At 39.1% G+C, this 22,760-nt stretch overlaps 1 protein-coding gene across 1 annotated transcript in view; it reads left to right on the top strand.

Moving 5' to 3' along the window:
* The first annotated feature begins 2,149 nt into the window (after positions 1-2,149).
* atp8b1 (ATPase phospholipid transporting 8B1) overlaps positions 2,150-22,760 on the top strand; it is a 44,432-nt gene continuing 23,821 nt past the window's right edge. Inside the window, exons 1-7 of the mRNA XM_012880951.3 lie at positions 2,150-2,406; positions 17,088-17,276; positions 17,381-17,478; positions 19,085-19,198; positions 20,694-20,792; positions 20,930-20,991; positions 21,095-21,167. Of these exons, the coding sequence (XP_012736405.2) occupies positions 17,108-17,276; positions 17,381-17,478; positions 19,085-19,198; positions 20,694-20,792; positions 20,930-20,991; positions 21,095-21,167 (615 nt within the window). The 5' untranslated portion in view covers positions 2,150-2,406; positions 17,088-17,107. The remainder of the gene's footprint in view (positions 2,407-17,087; positions 17,277-17,380; positions 17,479-19,084; positions 19,199-20,693; positions 20,793-20,929; positions 20,992-21,094; positions 21,168-22,760) is intronic.

The raw sequence follows: 22,760 nt of genomic DNA, 5'->3' as shown, positions 1-22,760 counted from the left end.
AACTCTCACGCATTGACCGTGTGACACACGCATTTCATCAATTGCACACGCTCACACGCATTACTTTGAAAATCTCAATCTTACAATGAAAATCTCACTCTTGAAACGCACGCGTACGGACGCTTCGCGTCATGGCGGAACCAATTTGCGGTACAATGGTTTCCGCACGTCCAGTAGTAGAGGTAACACAGCTGCAAGGACCGCCGCCGCGCAAACAAGTTTCCCTCATCCAAAGTGAAGCACTTGTACGGTCCGTGTTGTGTGCGAATTAAATGGTAAGTCGTCATGTGTTATTACAAACTGTAACATGAAAGCAAAGTCCGTCAAAAATAGTGACCGTCTTGAATCGAACAACAGCACCCCCCACCCCCCACCCCCCCGTTGGACCGTCTTCAACCGACCAAACCCACCCCCCCCCCCCCCCCCCCCCACAACAATCTCACTCTCAACAGTCGTCAAAACTTGAGAGGTATGATTATATGCATTTATTTAGAAATGTATTTCACACAATCCAAGACTAAAAACTGATATTTACTCTGGTAAACAAATGTATTAAATTACACAGCTGCATCCACAACTGGCTGAATAACATGAAACACACCTGGGAGGATGAATGTAGTTAATTAGCAACTCCAACCAGAAGATTTTGTTACAGTGCTCTGTGCTAAGCTAACAGCATGTAGCGTGCTAAGCTAACAGCATGTAGCGTGCTAAGCTAACAGCATGTAGCATGACGGTGTTACGTTCTAAGCTAACGATACAACACAGATGTTTCAGAGCAACATAAAGCTGACGTGCATCAGTGAAGTTGTGAACCACCCGGACAACAGACCTGTAAGCTAGCGCTAGCTGCTATTAGCTTCACAGACAACCCAGTAACAATTATATTGAATTGAAAATAACAGGTTCTGTCTCCGTCTGGTTCCTTAGAGCTGCACCATGCAACGCTCAGCTGCGTGAATGCAGACTGAAACAGTGAAACAACATATAAACAACATATAAACTTATAGACAACAATCTCTGTTGTCTATAAGTTAATGTTTCAATTATTTTTTAAGCTGAAGGATAGTTTTTCACAACCCTAGAGCAACCCCCTGTGGCTATAGAGGGTAATGTTTACATCATGTTTCATGCTGATCAATATGAATCACCATTTAAATTTGATAACTATGAGTAAAAGTGTGACTTGTAGTCCAAAAAATACGGTATCCTTGTGGCCAGAAAAAGTATTACATCCATAGTGAAAAGAATTGCCTTAAAAATTATGGTGAAAAGATAGTTAAAGGAGCAATAAGCAAAATTTCAATATATTAGAAAGAAAGAATTAAATATATGTGTGTATATATATATATATATATATATATATATATATATATATATATATATATATATATATATATATATATATGATGTGAAGAAATAAAGGTAATATTTTAGAAGGACTATACTATGATATCACACAGCAGCTCTGTTTTTCTCCAGTTCCTTGTTTATACCACCGTCAGAGCACACAGCCGATCAAAATGTTGTCTTGCTAACAGCATTATAAAGTTATGAGTTATTTACTTTTTCACTTGAAATGTTCCTCTGAAAGGTGACGCTGTTTTTCTGTGTTTTTGTCCTGTGCATAGAAGGCGACTGGTGAGAAGGGAAATGAGGGGTGGGTTTTGTTTTGGTCTACAGACAATGCTCCAGCACCACCTAGTGGAGAAATATCACTTATTGCTCCTTTAAACAAGGAAATAAACCAACATTAATAAAGAAGCTATGCAAACATAAATACATTATTTATTCTTTTGGTTGTGGTGCTTTGTTCATTTCAATATTGTACATGTTACATTTTTCCTAATTTATTCATTGGAAAAATAAATAAACAAACACAAAATAAAATAGATTATATATCCCAAGATATGGTCTGATTTCTTATATTTTTAAAATGTCATGTTTGGTCTGTTTTAGCACATGTGTAAAGCTCTAACTGTGGGGTTGGTAGCAATAAAAGCCCAGGGTAAAAAACACAACAACAACAAAATAGGCTGACCCCGCCCACAATCCAACACCTGGTCCAATTAAGAATCCAATTACCGCCTTTCACCTGCGTGTCACGTGACCGGAGTGTTTCCGCACGCAGAGGCAGGTGAGGCTCCTCCTGGAGGTGGCATCGGCTCTTTTTACAGGTCGTCTGTTGTTTTGAGCCCCGGAGGCGTCGGACCGGTCCGGCAGGTTTGTGCGGGCCAGCTCAGGTGAGGGGAGGGCGGTGTGAAGCAGGGCGGGGAGCCGCCGCAGACGGAGAGGAGCAGGAAGAGGAGCTACTGCTCGGAACAAACATGGTTCGGTGACGGACGGCTCTTTATACCGCGTGTGAAACCCGTTCAGAGCTCTATCGGAACTTCTACAGGTCGTTGGGTGAGTGTGTTTGTGTTCTGCTCCCAGTTTCTGCTCCTTTTCTCCTTTTGTTCCAGTTTAAAAACAAACAAAAAGCCCAGAATGAGGGAAGGAGCGGCGGTTCACCTGGGCGGGCTGGTGCAGAACTCTGGTTCGGCTCGGTTCTGTTCTGTAGGCAGTGTACTATTTCAGGCTACGTGGTTCCACATTTAATAATTTGAAGCTGTCAAAAAAAACTGAACTCAGAGCCTTTCGTGAAGCCTGAAAGTTCTGACCCGGGTTCCGGGGTTCTGGTCTGGGTAGTTAATTATTCTGATACCCAAAGGTCCAATTAAAAGGATCTCACTCTTTCTTATCTGATCTGATCCACTTGTTCTCCTCTAAAAAAGTAAAACAACGTGGTATTGAAGGAGAAACTCCACCAGAACCGGTGGATGAAGTTAGAAATCTTCCATGCAGAGAACGGAACGCAGTGCGCCTCCTTTTGGGTCCAGATTCATGGTTTCCAGTCACCTGTATGAGGAGAACTCACCTGATAGGATGCGTTCCTCCAGATACCTGATCTTGATAGATACCCCCCCCCCCTCCCCCAGCCTTTCTTGTTTGTATATTAATTATTCATTTAAATTTAAGGTGGAAATGGGAGTTTTAATGAGTTGTAGCATCAACTCCACATGTAAAGGAGAGCAGCATCAGAGAACTTTGGGTTTTGGTTTCGCTCCCCAAGGTGGTGGGTAACCAGTGGCCCCCACAGTTTGGTATTTTACTAACTTTAGTTTGTCGGAAATGTGTTGAAATTACAATTTTTCCCCCTTTTGTCATACCTTATCAATCTCAATAACAATAAAATATTCTATTTAATGGAATAATATCTGTATAAATGGGTGGTATAAGATTCCTGATTTTTTTATATATATATATATATATATATATATATATATATATATATATATATATATATATATATATATATATATATATAAAACATTTTCCGTCAACGTTTTGGTTCTGATTCCTGGTTCTGATATCAGAAAGAGGCTCGGGTTCTCACGACCATAGATGTTCTCCTGGGGAATAATTTCTATCCCACAAATATTTATTATACAGCAATGACTTGGGGTGGACTGTCGTATAACAAGATCAGTTAGTGGACCCCTTTTGTCTTATTTTGTGGATTTTAGATGGTTAGAAAATTGGTTTGAAGGAAAAACGTTTGTCGTTTTTATTAAATTTATTTTGAGTGATCTTTACATCTCTGAACAAAGAAGTTCTGTGAACTAAATGATTGTATTAAAATATTCTGATTTAAATCACTTCCCATTTGTTCAGGACACACATGCAATAGTTAGGCTTATTTAGTTAAGTGGTCGGTGGAGAGTCTATACGCAGTCAATATCTTATCTCTGTGTATTAAGAAAAAAACGCCTCAGTTTAAATAAAGAGAAATTAGTTCTTATCTGAGCTAATGGTTAAAATGAGGGGGACCCAGAGCAGAGAACATTTGCCATTATCCTTTATTTATAAGTAGGGTTCTGTGGCTCAGTCTAGATGTCTTCTGAATTAAAAATAAAAATTAAAAAGTATTGTTGAAGCCAACAATTAATCAAAATACGGCCAAGAGCAAACAAACAAAAAACTGATGGGATGTTAGGATATGAAGCTGTGAAAAATATTTCCTCCTTATACTTCTCTTAAATTAAAACAAACACAATCTATTATGTTGATTTATTTAAACCATAAAGTTTAAAACATGATGCTCCCAGTACAGGTTCCTCCAGTGCAAAAACCGAGAACCGATGCTAACTAAGCACAGGAACTGGTTAGAGCAATGTGGTTAATCACAGTAAGTCACCATTTAACAAGGGGAGTTATTACTTTTTCACAGAAGGTCAGGTTGGTTTAGGTTTTGTTCCTTTGATTAAGTCATCATTTGAAAACTCAGATTTATTTCTTGTCTAATATTAAAATAAGTTTGATCTGAAGGGTTTGAATGTGAAATAAAAAGCAGAAACTGAATATCTGAAGGTGCAGCTACTTTTTCACGGCACTGCAAGATATTAAGATCACAACAGAACCCCACTTCAACAAATCTGCATTATTAAATGTAAATATTTTGCCATATTTTGTTCACTTATCCCTACGGTTTATGTCTTCTTCTTCTGGCTCTCCATGATGACAGTTTCTCTGTTTTATGGTTCTGTTTTTTTTTTCTCATCTTCAAAACGTTGATCTGTCTTCTGAAAGCTCTGCTCTGTTGTTTAATCGACGTTTTGGTTGAACACAGGTGGAACTTCTTACCTCAGCCCTCCATCCAACAGAGATGTTTCTCCATAAACAAGGCCACAGAAGGAGCTCCTCTCATGCAGATCGAGTTAGTTTTGTTTAGGGAAATGTTTGACTCTTTATGAAAAACCCCAGGATGGAGAGCAGAGACGCAGAATTTGAATCAGGACTTGAGAGGCAAATGGAGTGAGTGGCTGGTTGAGGTCAAGACGTTGCAGGCTGAGGTGCAGAACTTTCTTGGTTTTTGGTGCAAAATGCTTCAGACAGAACCTGGATCTGAAGCTCTTCCTCCGCCCCGGCTTTCCCTGAAGGCATTCATGTTTTTCTTTAGTTTTAACTTCATGCAATGCATTTTTGCAGCGTCACTTTGGTCCTGTTGGGTTTCACCTTTTCAAGGCTTTGGAGATGTTTTCACATAAACAAAGCAGGAACCCGCCTTGAGAGTCGCACATAAACAGACGCCAGAAAAGCTGCTGGTTCAGCTGCAAATTAACTTTTTAAAACCTAAACGTCTTGTTCGTATTAAACTACATCCATTTGCCACAAAATGACCTAATTTAATGCAAAACCTGCATGAAATAATCTAAAAAGGAGAAATTAACAGAAACTTGTAATATTTTTTAAGGATTCACAGGAATAAGAAATAACTTTCTATTCACATACAGAAAAAGCAACACATTTATTTAGTAATTTGTGCTTTTCTGTCATAATGGGTCAATTTAAATCAAGTTACAGCACTATATTTAGTTTACTTTACGTATTTGCAATTAGGTCTTTACATATTGCTACGTACAAAACATGTAAATTAGTATTCAAAACCAGTTTTCTTCACTGCTCAGCGTATGAGGTGGTTGCAGACGTAAGTTCCCCTGGTAGTTGTCGGTTTGCTTCGTTTCTGCTGGTCATGAAAAGGTGATTTTTCTCGATCCTTGTTGCCTTGCTCAGGGGCGCCGTCACTGCTGGACTCTGTGCTGGAGTCGCTGCGAACCGGGTCCTGGTGTGTTGACGGGTTCATTGTCTGGACTCCAGCTGTGAGTAAAACGCTAAAGACGCGACTCGTTTACTTCAAAAGGGGTTTGGTACGCCACGAAGCAGAAATCAGAGTCTTTAGTTTTGGTTCCTTCACGTAAAAACACGAAAATGAGCTTAAAGCTTCTTTAGGACTCTCAGGTCCGGTTTGGGTTTCATCGCCGATCCACAAGTCGCTTACAGCCGAGGCGTCGTCTGGTCTGACTCGGTTGTCTCATTCTTTTTATTTGTGCAAAACGCATCGCTTTTTAAATTTGCCCCGGGAAATAACGTCAGAGTTTAAATGAACAACAGGAATTTATTTTCTGTGGATCAGGACAAACTGCCGCTGATGCATTTGTAACGACGCAAACTTGGAGCGAGTTGATCGCTTGGAGATGAGGATCGGGGACGGTTCCAAGATTGTTTAAATTTTTAAAGTTTTCCATCCGGTTCTGTCAGAGGGAACCGGCTGTGTGGAACGCGTCGTAACGCAGCACTTCCCGTACTCTACCTGTTGCTGCACACTGGTGGTCAGCTGGATAAAAGAAGGCTGCTATGATTTTATTAAATATTTAAACGATCCTTTAAATCAAATAGTTTTGACTCTCACTTCCATTGAGGTAACGTTGTTTAAATATATCAAACAAAAGCAGTTCAATGGTGTTTGACATTTTGGTTTTAAACCTTTTGGTGAAACCGTTTTTTTAATTTTTTTTGCTCGTTTCCTTGTCGTTGGGGAAACTTTAATCCTGTTCGTTCCCAACGTCAGGCGGCTGCTCGAAGACGTCAGAGAAAGTTGTGGAATGCAAGAAGACCGGAGGAGCAGGTATTTTCAGCGCTGTTAAAAAAAAAAAAAAGTCCTAATTTCTCCACGTTTTCTTCTAAGTAGCCAGACCATTTAAATTTGGTCCTGAGCTAAATGGCTCCAGGGTTTCTAAACTTCCTTGGCTGCTTTTTAAAAACACTTTTCCAGTCCAGTACTGGTATATTTTGAGAGGCATATTTATGTTTAAGCCAATTAAAGCTGACCTATGAATCCTTCTGCCATAATTAAGGGTAAGAACCCAGTGTCGTGTCTAAATGCGGTTTATTATCCTGATGTTGTATAAATGTGACGAGGCCTGTATTTAAACAGGATTTATACAGGAATCAGTAACTCTAATTTAATGGTCTTAGAAATAATTTTAATGCCATCAACAAGTATCCATGACTCTTATAATATGGAAACGCTACTCCAAGCCTTCATTTCATCATAGATTAGTTTAATTCTCTTTATCTCTGAATCGGTCAGTCTTTACTCAAATATCTGCAGCTGGTTCAAATGCTGCTGCACACCTTTTAATGAAAAAACATAAAATATAGCACATTACCCCATCCTGGCCCCCCTTCACTGGTTGCCTGTTTATTTATTTTTCACACCTCACTTAGTAACTCAAGGAATTATCCTAAACTCAATATTTTAGGCTAAAACATTAAACTGTTTATTGGTTGTTGTTTTTTTCTTCAATCCCACTGTTATGTTTAGTAATTTCTGCCAAAAACTGCAGCATTTTGATTGAATCCATCTGAATGCGGTACTCTGAAGCCCTACTCTGATTGGATGGAAAGAAACCTGTCTGTGATTGGCTGGTGAGCTGGACAAAAGGCACAAATATCGCTCCAGAGGTTAGTTTAAAGAATGCTGACTGAAACAATAAGTGGGTATGCGCCGTATACCCTGGACTACACCACTGTCTGTACGACTTCATGGGAGATCGTAAAGCATTGACACGCATTGTGCAAACCTTATTTATTCATTTTTTTTTTTTTACAAACACGGCAAAATCCTTCGTCATCTTTACCGTCAACAGGCTGCAGCCAATTTCCGAATTCCTCGTTTTCCACCTACTCTTGTTGAAATTTGCATTTCCCCCATTCTCTATCTCTGTCTCTGCCCTGAGCTTCTTTTCCGAACATTTTAAAAACATATGGCTTTACGATCAACTGTTAGCAGTTCTGCATGTTTGGTTCTGTGCAAAAACACACGGAATCAGTTATATCTGATATAATATATCTGACCAAACTGTTTTTATGAACGTATTTAATGACTTTTAATGCCAATTAAGGCCTTAATTAAAAAAAATAATAATAATTTAATGACGTTTAATGCTTTTTAATGATCCGTGGAAACCCTGTTTAAAAAAACAAACAATGAAGCTAACATTTGAACAGAGCTTTAAAAGATGTGGGGAATTACTGGTCAACAATATGCTGAAAGACTGGAACGTCTGGCTGCTCGACATAAAGGGACCCAGCGAGCGCGTAAATAGTTTCCACTCCTGTTTTTCAGGATTGAGGAAAATGCTCCGGATATATCAGGAGATCTTTTAACTGTTATCAGTTTTGGTAAAAAGGCTGGCACGCCTGTTTTCTCCTCTCTGAACGCGCCTGCCCACCTGAGCTGTGTGAGCCGGAGCCGCCCCTCCTCCATCCTCTCAGGTTTCACTGTCGTCATACAGGTATGCGTTTCTCCTGCCCTTCCCGCTGCATCTGCCTGCTGTCATGGTGAGCCACGCTCCAGAACTAGTTCTGCAACCGGCCGTACCGGCTGCTGTTGCCTCTACACTTTCTGGTAATGGCTGGACAACAAGTTCTGTTAACCTTTTATAAAAGCTTAAATAATATATCTGCAGAAAATGACAGCTGGTATGCTCATATTTAAAGCTCTAGCTCTTTTTAAGGGGAGTGGAGGAGCAGGGTTTAAATGGGAGTATTAGATAATTGTGCAACAGGCTTTAAATCTGACTGCAGAAAGTCTGTAAGTTAGCAAGTTATTTATTTATTTATTTTTTTCTAAATAAATAAAATGAGAACTCCATCTTTTTTTGCAACAATGTGTGTAACAGCGCAAGAAACTGGCGACACTTTTGTGCATAATTTTATGAGAACTCTTCCAAAAAAATTAACAGTTTTCCGCTGTGTTAGAATAAGAAATGTTAAGCATCTTGTAAAGTTAATCTTTTTAGCACATCAGCTTCAAATTATTATTAGTATCAGGACTTTGTGCAAATATTATGCAAATAACTGTGAGCTAATTCTTGTAACATGACTCTTCATAATATTATGACTTCTTGTAAAGTTAATTCTTCTGCACCTAATATGACTTTATTCACACAAAAATTCATATTGGGGCTGCTGCACATTAAATAAATTGTTGGCCACCGAGGAGTGAATTTTTACAAAAAAAAAAAAAACTCCATATTTTAAAATTAATTTCACATATTTACAAGAAACTGGATGTCTTTTGACATTGAAATGTCATTATTTATGAAAAAAAGTATTGTTTTCCATTAAAGGCATACATTTGCTATGATAAAATCTCATCTTGCGACCCCCGCATGGTGTCTCATAACCCACAACCCCCCTCTGGGGGTCTTGTACCCCACTTCGGGCACCGGTGCCATTTTGGATGCTACACCCTGGGTTGGTTGGCAACTCTTTCTTTGCAGAAACTTCGAAAAGTAACATAGTAACTGAGATTTGACAATGACTACATTCAGACAGGACCTTGGTCAAGGTGTTCCTAATTTAAAATCCATATGAAATTCCTAATTTCACATGGATTGAAAGTTATTCTTATTAATAAAAAAATCTCTTTTTTTTTTTTTTTGAAAAACTGCTTTACTAACTCCAGAATCATTAAATTTATGTTTTAATCCAAGTATTTTAGATTTTGGACCAGAGATGAAGAAATGCTGGCCAAATAATGTTAAAAATGTAAAATATGCCTTTACTGAACCTGTAGACCACGTGCTAAATCTGTTGTACTTACTGGCCGGCCAGATCAGGTGCTTTGTTTTTGTTAGATGTAGAATAAAGGATAATCAGAATTTGTATTTTAAAGAACCTATAAACAATATAAAATCTTCTGTTCAGGCGTTGCCAGTACATGCTTGTAAGGTTTTGAACTTTAAACAGGAAGCTAATGGAGAACATTTTACATAAGAATTTATTAAAATGATGACCCAGACTGGTAAAAATATAATCAAACCCCTTGAATTAAATGGTTCCTTTTTAAAATGAAATTAATTTAATCTAATAAATGTCTGTAGCAGTGGTTCAGCTAAGCAACAGCTAGCAAGTTAAATAATTGTTCACTGCTTAATGGCTGTACATGTATACATACCAAAAATATCTGTTACACAGTCCTGTTGGCTCAGTAATGAATAGAGTTTTCCACCTGAACAACCAAGTGCTTAATGCAACTTTTTTGTGTTTTAAAGTTGGTGTCACTTTAAACACAACTTTAAAGCGACACCAAAACAAAACCGAGAGGAATTCCAGCTATCACCAAACCAGAACTTTGTCAGCGTACAGATCTTTTTTTTTTTTTTTTTTTTTTTTTCCTTTTTTTTTTTTATTCAGATCTTTCTACAGCACTAAGGTACACGGGCGCTCCACACCGAGTTACTCGCCTGAAATGCTGTAAAAATGAACGTAAACATCAGTGTTACTGCAGGAAAATCTGAAGTACAAATCCAGCTATCTACAGCGTCCAGTCAGCTCACACTGTAGTATATAAAATACATTTTATATGCAATTTTAAAGACATTCTTTGGTTACAGCTGACCAAAGTAAAATATATATCTATCTATCTCTTGGTGGAAATGTACCAAACCATTACTTCAAACCCCTATTACACACCAAACCATGACTTTTTCTTAGAGTCGTTAAACCCCGTCTACTGATGGTAGTTCTGGATCAATTAAAGTAATCAGATTTACATAGGTGAGCCAGTGTTGGTGTTTTGACTTCAGCAAGCACTTCCAGATACAAACACATTATCATATCAGGAGACAGATGTTAATCAAAAAAAAGCTTCTTGTGCTGTAACCACAGCGTAAAGTTCTCCTCAGTTCACCCAGACTTCTGTTTACGATTCAGTTCAACAATAGATTTAGTTTGGCCCTCTGATTTTCAAGATAATATAACCATTTAAAATATTTGGGAAATGTTTCTTTTAACAGGAGACTATCAGATTCACCATCAGTTGTTGGGGGGGAAAAAAAAACATAACCCCTATGGGGGTTTCCTACATGTTCATTGTTGCAGCCGGTTTAAGTCGACTTTCTCTTGTTCATAAAGCAGATTATTTGACTTCTTTCATGCTCTCAGGCATGACTGGTTTCTTAAGGAGTACTTTTCTCAGCATAGGTGTGACGCAGAACTTTGTTTTGTCTTTAGAGCGGCTCTTTGTTTCACTCTTAAAATAGTTTTTATCCCGCTTTGTGTCTTGATCACCTCAGCTTTGACGTTATCCCTGAAATTCTGGATGCATTTTCTTTTTTAATACTGGTCTTTGTAAAGGTGTGTGGCTCTGCATTCATTCATTCATTCATTCATTCATTCATTCATTCATTCATTTATTCATTCCTGACAAATGTTTTTTCTTTAAACCCTCCTCTGCTGTGTTTTCAAGTTCAGACCTGTGAACTTGGTTGACTAAATCCATTTACCTCCATGCTGCCAACATGTTTTCTTATGTTGCTGTTCCTTCTGTTATGTAGTTCTAAACACCAACACGGGTCAGGATTTTTGACCCTGCTTTTAGTTTATTTTAGCAGCTTAAGGACCCGTGCACCAACGGTTTCAGATGGGCAGCGCTCTTTTTGAACCCAAAGTAAACTTAATTCCTAGTGGTCTGAAAAAAAGCACCTAAAAATTTGCTCACCTCCATGTTTGTGTAGCAAACGCAGAGCCCCTGCTCTCCTTTTCTTTTTGTAATGTTCTGTTAAAAGTAGTCCACGAAGTATCCCCATTGTTCTTCCTCTTCGTCCAAGTTTATTTTCTTCAAATTCACATTTAATCTTGAGGTTTTGCAAGATTTCCCGTCAGACATCTGTATGATTGAGTGAAATCTGTCCGTCTGACCGGACACCACACACTGTACGCAAAAACCTGTTTTAGCAACGATTGTTTTTCTTTTATCATTACGTTTGTTGTCTCTCAGACTTTGAAAATTGGCCAACTATTTTAAAGTCTTGCGTTTTAAAATCAGCCTTTAACAGAAATGGAACAAGTCTCGTGTGTTGTGCTATTACACGTTTTTAAATTATGTGTCGGGGCACATCTGGGCCCACTTCAAGTGGGTTAATCTTAAAGTTACACAAAACACCCTTAAATCTGACACTAATGTTCCTATTAATGCTGTACTAATGCTCGTAGCACTATCAGACGATGGTTGAGCGAACCAAAAACAAGCGTTATGTTTAAACAAGCCGTAGTTACTTGTGTTAGTAGTAAGTTATTAAGGAGGCAGATGGCGGCTAATGCTTGCGGACGTTAGGAGCTCATTTAAAAATACTTTCTTAAGCTATATTTGTTATGATGAGCTGACGGAAAAACCAAAACATTAAAACATTAATGTCCCATCAGTGTGTAAAAACCCTTTATGGAAATATAGTTTGGCATAGCCGAGAAACGCAATGTAGAACATATTAGCATAGCTTTGGTTCAAGAATGCTAGCGGGTGGCTTAGCCTGTTAGCTCCAGGTCTTCACCTCAGTCAAACCTTGAAAACACTGGAAAAAACACATTAAAAGTAAATCATTTTAAATCGTTTCAACCCATCCTAACCTTCCATATCATCTCTGCTAAACCTCTGCCTTTGTCGTTGATTTTGGGGCATCTGGTTGTAATGCAGTTTGAGCCGGCGGCGAGGAAGCGGCTAGCTTTAGGGTGAAAGGCCTCGTTTGGGAGGCCGGTCTGGAGGAGCTGGGGCGGCGCTCGGCCTGTGGAGTGTGAGGATCTCTGCACGGCCTGCAGGATTGTGGATTATTGGCTCCTGGGTCAGCTTTCTCCTGCACATCTTAGAGAGATCACCGCTGCTTTGATTTTTTACAGAAAGCACGCTGTACTTAGCTTGGTTCCAGCCTGCACACATGCTTGTGGGTCACCAAACTTCATTCAGACCCACGGTTGCTGGTCTCTCCAGTGTAGATAAATTTGGGGGGGCTGACTTTATAGTTTCTTTTGGCATCCTGCTGTGGGGAGGCAGTCTCTGCTGCTTCTTGTATTATTAGAGACATGCTGTTGGCTGGAAGCCACAATAAAATCAGGCTTCTGTCTGTCTCTGTCTCTGTTTCTCTCTCTGTCTCTGTGTGTCTGCACTGATTTCCCAACAAGTGGATTATTATCATTTAAACTGGGCCTAATTTTGGACTTCTATTGTCACAATGTGAAAATTATGTGCTTTTTTTCCCCACAATCACATGGTTTAATCCAAATTACAGCTGCAAAAACAGGTGCACACCAAACTGTAACAATTTAAGTTGGGTTGCTGTTTATTTCACCGAGCAGATGTTGCTGATGGTCCTTTTACATTAAATTCAGGTTTGAAAATTTGTTTTTTTCTTTTATTAGCTTTTTGGTCTCTTTGGGAGAAAATAAGACGCAGCTACTTGTAAATGTTAATTAAGAAAAACGTATCTGCAAATGTGTTCTCAATCCCTCGCATGGTAGGTGACAAAAATGTCACTGAGCTTTTTAAAAGAAATTTCTTCCCTTCGCTTTTGTCGGCTGAGGAACAAAATGGTGTTGGAGCCTTAAACATGTTTAAAACATGCCATGTACAGGTGTCATCACTGTGCTGGCATGACGTATGCAACATGTCAGTCGTGTGCCGACACGCCGTGATTATTGCGCTACATCTGAAGAGCTCAGACACAAACACACAGCCGACCGTGGGAGGAAACCTGGGTGTGTCTGGGATAATTCCCCACAGAGGCCCCTGGGGATCTGATGGAGTGGAAACCCTTTCAAAACAACTCAAACCATCGCGATATTGGCAGGGACGGTTCTAGACGGGGGGCCAAAGGGGGCCAGTGCCCCAATAGAAATGGCCATGGCCCCCGTACTAAACACACAACATTAAATACACCTCTAACGATGATATGCAATGGTGAAGAGACCATAACTGATTGGTCAAAGTGACCAATTTTATTTTTTACCTATACAGTTTTACCCTAATAAGGATTAAAAAAAATTAAAGTTTTTCACGTTCAGCTTCAGCTTTATTGAGCTGGGATCACAGTTTTCATCTTCTGGATCAGGGGTCTGAAATCTGCAGTTCCAGAGCCACAAGTGGCTCACTTATTATTAAATCATTAATTATTGCAGTTTCATTGGTTCATTCTTTTGTCCAGTGCCCCTATAGAAAAAAATAACGATCAACATAATGCTGCTTCTTTTTTGAGGGGTTGCTAAGCTTTTTCTTCCACTTAACTTTCCATTAATATCACAGAATATAGCTTTATATGAGCAGCCATCTTCTGCCTCTCTCCACTTTTCTATTATTCATCCATCTTTCTGTCTCTTTTTGCTTCTCTCATTTGCCTATATACATGGTTATATTATGAAGGCTACATGCCTCTCTTCCTTCATACTTCTTGATTGGATGAAAATCTCTTTTTTAATCTAGGTCTGCCAGAGTTCAGAATATTTCTGAGTGTAACTTTATAAAATTATCTTTATTACATTCGGGATCAGTTTCTGATCCATTCATGAGGGTCTATCTAGCAACAAAAATGTGTTTTACAAGAATAATGCAGCCATTTGTTTTTATAGATGGGTTTTTGTTTCTAAAGGAAAAACTTTTTGGTGATTTGCGACAATTAAAAAAAACTGTATTCTTGTAGGACATCTGAAAATGACCTTGGAGCTAAAAGTCATTTTGCATCTGCTTACACACTATTGTTTACAAAATTTCCATAATAATACAGGTAAAATGCTAATTGGCTTACTATTGTGTCTGTTGAACAACACTTTTTTTTATTTTATTTTTTTATTCTTAGTAATTATTTTAGACATGTTCCACTGTGAGGGAGAAGGTCCCTGCAGCAGACAGCTGTTGTGACACAAACTTAGCAGATAACTGGAGGAGTCTACCATCAGTATCGTCTACACCTGTCACCCTGTAGAGCATTTAGGACTCAACACTTTTTGAATATTGACAGTAGTGGACGTGCAATCACCATGTCATATATTTGACTTAACTTTTAATTTTTTTTCATTGTAAAAAGAATTGAAGTAATTGGCAGAGGTTTACTGATGTGTTGGCAGGGATTTATCATCACCGTCCATTAGACTATTTAAGGTTTTCCATATTATTTTGCTATTTGTGCCAGCCTCGTCAAATTTGTGTTGCTAGTACCGTTTCTCTTTATATCAGTTTGATTTCAATATGATGTTTGGTGAACTGGGAATGGAGGGCCCAGTCCGGTGGACAATTACATGCGACGGCTGTTCTTAGCTGCATCCCTCTGTCGCATTAAAGCGACAGAGGGATGCAGCTACTAGGAGTAGCTTAGTGTCTCGTAGAAAACAGTTTGATGTGAAGGTGTCTGCAGACAGAAATGGCTCAGGACGCGATCTGGTGCAGTTTAGAAAGGCCATTTTTATTAAAATGAACTGCAAACCTCCCTTAGACGTACAAATAATTTACTGCACGCTGTGAGCTTCTTGGGGGTGGCAGGCAGTTTTGTTGGCGGGGCGACTCCCTTGTAGGGGGAACCCTGTGATGTACCGGCTAGCTCTCCAAGTACCGTCTCCTCCCAGAGGGACCTCCTTTCACGGATCCCCATAATCAAGGCTGATGGTTTTTGAGTGTCTGAATATTAGAAGCATGCAAACTGAGCCTGATTCAACACACTAACAGACCAATACGGCAACCTAGAACTAGGAATAGTAACAAAAGGTTATTCATATTTTGGGGTCTGGTCCCTGCACCAGGAGGGAGTGGCTACATTCTTCACCTACATACCAATCTGTATTTATTCCTTATTTACCTTGCAAATGTGCGCTGCGTCGTAATGCCTGTTGTGTCACGTGAAAACATTTGGCTCTGCTGTCAACCTCACCCTGTGGGCCCTTTTTGTTTCTGGTGGCTATCAACAATCGAAGCTGTGGGGCAAAATTCAGCCTGTGTTGGACGTATTCCTAGATCCTGTGAATGTTTCGAACCGGTTTAGGCAGACCAGAGTTCAGCTGGCCCACCGGCTGTAACCAAACCGGTTTGATATGCTTCACATTCATCTGCACTTCCGTTCTGTTTAGCAACAACGTGGCGCAGGATATATTTAGATCCTTCAGGTACGCAGTGGGAGAGCGTGACGGAGCGACTTGTAAAGACCTGAATGTTGGAGACATCAGCTGACGATCTGTTACTTCGTCCCTCCTCCTCTGAGAACTCACCAGCTGCGCCAGCACCAAACCTTCAGTGTTTCTCTTTATCGGGACTCTCTCCAATAATAGCACTGCTCTGTGGTGAAATTTAGGTTCCCACTCTGGGTTTTCGTCCCATTACAAATCAGAAAAGGCCTGGTTCACAAAACACTTCTCATATGGTGGCTGATCAAAATTATGGATGCACCATTTCCTGCATTGGATAAATGAAAATATGATAACCTACATGGGTTTCTGCATTAGGCAAACACTTTATTCTAAAAGGACTTGGGCATGGGAATTTAACAAAGAAGTTAATAACGTGTCTGACTTGTCTTGAGCGTGAAGTAGACACTGCTAGCAACCAAAGTGGCCGAATCGTGACACGAGTCTTTGATGCTGAGGGTAGCCGTGGGAGGTCAACAAGCAGAGGGGGTGACTCTGTTTGCAGCTGGTCTAGATTCTGGCACCACATCTGGTCTTAATTCAGCCCAAAAAAGCAGAGGTTTCACAGCACAGGCTCAGAGACCGGCTAGGAGGGGTGTTGCAGAAGTCGAGGAGAGAGACGACCGCAGACCTGAGAGCCAGATGGCCTGTTGGGTCCGTGTGAAATTATCAGAGTACAAAATCTGAATTATATCTTCAAAGATCATTAAACTTTGTGTCCACAGGCTCAGAAATGTGTCCTCAACAGTCCATGATTGTAGAAATCATGTTGAAATAATGCAGGGTGCAGGTAGGGGGCGTGGCCTTAAGCTGTGAGCTGTGTGGTTGAAGAGTATTATCAATGCAGTGAAATGTACTTGCATATGGTTGTTTTTTTATCCAATATTATGTAAAAAATATTATTTTCCCTACCATTATTAAAATTATTTAGGGCCAAGCTTCAAATCCTAAAAGATTTGTGTTTGCCGTTGAATTATAGGCTTATTTTTGTCACATTTAAGGAGAAAAAAGTTCCAAAATGATTGCTGTTGGTCACATTTCTTTGTTTCAATCGGTTCCAGATATTTTACTAATAGCCTAATATGTCTAACCCATCCATGAGGATGTTGGCTTTTCAAACTAGGATTTTCTCCCTTATTGGAAAACTTTGAATATTCTTTGGTTTGATTTATGAAATATGTCTCCCAGTGGTTCCACTAATCTGCCGAGCTTTGGGCAAGTGCCGTTTCCTGACTGCATCCTTTGAAATCTTGCGTTTTTAGGAAACACCTGAGGTGCCAAGATGAGTCAGCGGCGTGCAAACCCGCACGGCTCCATGCTGCCGAACGATGAGGTGATGCCGTACAGCGACGATGAGACGGACGACGAGCTGGACGAGAGCGAAGAGAGCGAAGAGGAGGAGCAGGAGGAAGCACCGGATCATCCTCCAGAGGATACGGCCAGAGCCCCTGGTGAGTTCACTTAACATCGTCATTCCCAGGTGAAGGTGTAGTTTTCATTTCCAAGTCAAATGACTACCTCATTGTTAAACAAGCTTCATTTTAATTTTTTGCAGAAATCGGCTGGAAGGTGAAGGTCAACGACAGAGCGTACCACCAGCTGCCAGAGTTTCAAAAGAAGGTCTTCCTGTGCATAAAGAAGAGCAGATACTCTGTAAGTTTGCCATGTTGTTGTGCTGTTTGTCCTGAAAAGAAGCAAAACCTGCAGCCACACCCTGAACCACAAAGTGTTTTTTTTATTTTTTTTCCGTATTTTTAGTAGTTTGTTTACGTCCTGCTCCAGTTTGAGCTGGTCTGTGGATTTATTTCAACCAGCATTGTTATGGTGGGCCACGCATAAAAGAAAAAAAAAAGTCTTTTAGATGTGCTCCTGAATCACCTGAGAGATGCCCTCCCTGTGAGCGTGCTGGGTTAACAGCCGGTGAACAGAGCAGCGTTTTTGTGAGTGAGCAGAGTGTAAACGGCCTTTCTAAAGGTTGAAACCTGATCGTCCAGTTGAGCCGACCTTTAACTCGCTGAAAGAGACACGTTAGACTCGACGGGAGGCTTAACCTGAAGTGATCTAAGCATTACAGCCGCATTGTGCCCTGGTAGAAAATAAAAAAAATCTTCAGCAAACTGTAATCTTTATTTTTTTCCATCTACAACTAAATAAAATTTAGTAAGAGCCTAAAGATCCAGTCCAGAGTATGTTTATTCCCACGGTGTAGCATTTATTATCTATATTAAACCATTTTAGATTCTCTTCTGTGAATGACAAGTCGTCTCATTGAGACTGCCTGTATAAATAAAGGTTTTATACATTTAAAAAAAATCTATTAACGGCATAAGTCTGTATTAAATACATTGAAAATCTTAATTGGGGAGGTTTTTTATTACATAATGTAAAGAACTGAAGATATTCTGTGTGTTTGTCAAAATATGATGTCCCCCAATGTAGTCCAAAGATTTTTGCTATCTGGATGCTTTTTTATTAATCAAACATGCAAAACCTTTACGTTTGGGATCTATAATGATTTGCAAATTCCTTTCCTAAAACAAATCTGACTCCGTTCACCTTTTTCCGGTCACAAACCGTGGTTTCAGACCTGGAGGAACAAACTCATCTCTTTCTGAAATTGTAAATTAAAAAAATAAGACCATTCATGTGTAACAGGCGTTTTAACATGTATTGACAAACATTGATTGTAACAGCTTAGCAAGGTCTTACTAGCATCCTTATGCTCTGGGATTGGATAAAACCATTTTGATCAGGTCTAAGGCCTTGGTGAAATCTAGAAAGTCCATCACAGGCATTTTAATGTTTTTTTTGGAAGACTATGGAGGAAAAGCAATTTAAAAGTTTGAGAAAGCCAGGCTGTTTGGCAGGAGAAGGGAATAAAATCTGTTTTTTTTTTAGGAACACCCTTCGGTTTTTGACTGGTTTAGCTTTAAACCCTTACCTGACAGTAATATCTGTTTATTTGGCAAGTAAACTGCTCTTATTACTGTTCAGTAATTTTAAGGTATTGAGTATTTAGTCAACCTGGTCTGTTTAAAAACATCCAATGTCTCACTTCAGTCTGGAACTGTTTCTGAAAGCCTGACCGATGCCAGTCAGTAACTTATTAATTAATGGCCGTCAACAGATAGTTGGCGCCTGTAATACATGAGCCCTTGTCCTTTTTCAGCCAGTCTCTCTCTCTCTCTTCTGTTATACATAACCAATGTAAAACATTCGTTTAACATAACTGCTTTGGTGATGTTCCTCTTCCCTGCAGGGAAATGCCATCAAAACGTACAAGTACAACGCCTTCACCTTCCTTCCACTGAACCTGTACGAGCAGTTTAAGAGGGTGGCCAACATCTACTTCCTGGCTCTGCTCATCTTACAGGTGTGTTCAAACAACAACAAGCTTGTTGATCGTAATACATCATTTTTGATTCTGCCGTGTCACTACAGTTTCATTCTCACAGATTAATCAAAAACGGCTTCTTTCAGCTTAGAAATATCTCTAAGGTTTGAACTTTGGTGTCAAAGGCTGAATTAAAGATAATTATTCGTGCTTTTATTTCATCTGGTCTTTACTATTGTAACGGCCTTTTTATATGTTTGACTAAGAAAGACCTTGGCCGTCTGCAGAATTCTGCTGCAAGACTTTTAACCAACACAAGGAGAAGACATTACCCCAGTTTTAATCTCTTTACATTGGATACTGGTACATTTTAGAGTCCACTTTTAACATTTTAGTCTTTACTTTTAGAGCCCTGAGTGGCCAGGTTTCAGCTTATATTACCAACCTTTTCCAACCATGTTCTCCTTCAATGTCAATGTCAATGTCAAATTTATTTATATAGCACTTTAAAACAGGCATAGAACTGCACCAAAGTGCTGTACAAGAGTGACAACAACACAAATGAATAAAAACAAAGTATCAAACACTAGTTTAATTAAATGCCAAAGAATAAAAATAAGTTTTAAGAAGCAATTTAAAATTATCCAGATCTAATTTGGAAAGGTAGATTGTTCCATAGAGAAGGAGCAACAGCAGAAAAAGCCCGATCTCCTTTCCTCTTAAGTCTGGTCCGAGAAAGTGTTAGTAACAGCTGATTATTAGAACGTAGGGTTATGGACACGGGCTGAGATTTTAAAAGTTCCAGAAGATAAGGGGGATCTAATCCATTTAAAGCTTTACAAGTTAATAAGAGAATCTTAAAATCTATTCGATTAAAAAACAGGCAGCCAATGTAAAGAGGCCAGTATGGGCCTTATATGGTCACGCTTCCTTGTTCCTGTAAGAAGCCGAGCCGCTGCGTTCTGGATCATTTGAAGTCGCTGCATCTGTGATTTGTCCAGGCCTCTATATAATGAATTACAATAGTCCAAACGAGATGTGATGAAGGCATGGATAAGTCCTTCAAAGTCTTTTAAACAAAAATAAGATTTAACTTTAGCTAAAATACGCAGGTGATAAAAACTTGATCTTCTCATAGTTTAAGATCCTTTTCTGTAGTTGGCCCCAGAATTTGGATTACTTTGCCTCTTCATTACGAACAGCCTCCACAGTGGAGTGTTTTAAGTCTCATCTTAAGACCCACTCTTATTCTTTGGTCTTTAACACCGCGTAGTTGTGTGGTCCTCTGTGTACTTTTTAGTTTGTTTTTTTTGTTATGTACAGCACATCGGAAACTTTTTCTGTTGTTAAATGTGTTATATAAATAAAGTGGATTGGATGTTGCATTTATGCTTTTAGATTTTTATATTCTGAGTTTGTGTTTTATGGGTGCTTTTATTGTTATTTATCCTTTTTAAAGGTGCTATATAAATAGTTTACTTGCTCACTATTGTATCAGACGTAAGTAATAATGGGTGGCATTAATTGTTCCCAGATTATTCCGGAGATTTCGACCCTTCCCTGGTACACCACGCTGATTCCTCTGGTTATCGTATTAGGAATCACTGCAATCAAAGACCTCGTTGACGATCTGGTAGGTTTTCATTATGAATCCTGTCAAAAAAAGAATGTAGCTTTTCTGTGATACAGTTAAAATAGGAACATGGCGAAAAATGCTTGTTGGCATCCGTTGTTCTCCAGTGTTGATGCATAGTGATCATCTTCCCTCAGGCACGTCACAGGATGGACAAAGAAGTCAATAACAGGAAGTGTGATGTTCTGCTAGATGGCAGGTACGAGCAAAATTTCTGTGTTTTTATAAGAAACGCCTTCTGCTTGGGTTGATCTTGACTGATTTAAAAAAATAAATAAATGGATGCTCTGTTTTTGCCTTAGGTTTAAAGAAACAAAGTGGATGGACATCCAGGTTGGAGATATAGTTCGCATCAAGAAAAATGAATTTATCCCGGTATGACTATTTTAAGTTAGAAACTGTTTGCATCAAATGTTTTTTTTTTTTTTGTGTTCGTCTGGCTTTAAATGGTAGGTTGAACCAACCTCTTTAGTGTACATTTGGCTAATTATCAGTTGTCTTTTTTTTGATCACCAGGAGTAAAAATATTAATAACGTCAAGCTCTATATTGACTTTTAACAAGAAATAAAACTTGAGCAGTTGACTAAGGCTGTAAACTTGTAAAGTTTCTAAATCTGCTTAAACCAGCCTAGCAGTCTGACGAATTGTTTGTTGGCGTTGAGCAACCAGCTGTAGATGTAACTTTACCAAATGACTCAAACACGGTTAAAACGTTTAATCCTAGAATTTGCATTTGAGACTAAAAACCAAACAGTGTTTTACTCTCATCACAAACGACCATAAACCAATGGATTAGACGTCTGTTCAAGGGTCTTTTTTTATTGGTGATGAAATAAGTTTAAGACAAACTCTGTACAGGAAGAAAATATTTGACTTTTTGTAAAACATCTTGTCCAAATATCCAAACATGGACATATACAGCCACTGACATAAGAATTGTAAATAGATCATTCTTAGAAAGGAGAAAGACAGATTTAAAAGGTTAATAAGAATTTATGAGAGAAAACGATTAAATTGAAAATAAAGACATTAAAAAGTGGATAGACTACTCAGATATTGTTGAGTTTCTCATAAAATACCAAGAAGGGGGGCCATGTTCTGTAAAATTTGGTCTCAGATCCCAGAATAGTATACATAATATTCTCTAGATTCATGCAGGAGATTGTGTCTCTGAGCCGGTGTGGACAGGAAGGAGGAGCTGGGTCCTTCCACTTAAGTGATATAGCTCATTGGGCTAATAAATACTCAAAAGCCAGAAAATCGAGCATAGCTTTAGGTCATTTCAAATATGGAGCAATGCCAAAAATACCAGACAAGGATTGGGTTCAATTCGATGAGGAAGGATTTCTGATAACAAATGAAAAACCAAAGTCCAAAGGTTACCTAAAGAGGGACATGTCCAATACATGTGGTAAAGTGAGGCAGGTGCAAACTTACATTTATCAGTCATAGGATCCACATCAGGGTATGACCGCACTAATTTGGTTATATTTATGTTGTTACGATGCACTATTTTAAATTGCAAAAATGTTTGCCGAGAGCACATAGAAGAGGAGTGTATCCGATCGAGCACAGAGTCCCATGTGTCGTCTGAAGAGGTATAATTTAAGTCCTGTTCCTAAGCAGTTCTTATCGATACCATTGAAGAGCAGTGCAGTTTGGAAATAAATGGATAGATTTCCTTTAAATTGATATCAACATGAGAACTCTCACTAATGTCATCTTTAAAATATGAAATATTACAGATTAGGGATGGGCATTAGTGTAAACTGTGTCTGGATTAGAAGGCAGCGCCCTAAGGAAACCGCGTCACGGCGGGGTCCTTGGCAGTCGAAGGAATGTGCCTAACAGCAGCGTTCTTTTGGCACACATGGCCTCAGTCAACCGTTCCCCATAGACGGTTGTACTGAAACTGTAATTTTGATTACAGATGCAAATTGTATTTGACAATAAAGATTGATTGATTG

The sequence above is a fragment of the Fundulus heteroclitus genome, chromosome 8, assembly GCF_011125445.2.
Source record: "Fundulus heteroclitus isolate FHET01 chromosome 8, MU-UCD_Fhet_4.1, whole genome shotgun sequence".
Taxonomy (NCBI): Eukaryota; Metazoa; Chordata; class Actinopteri; order Cyprinodontiformes; family Fundulidae; genus Fundulus; species Fundulus heteroclitus.
This window is presented reverse-complemented; position numbering and strand designations above follow the sequence as displayed.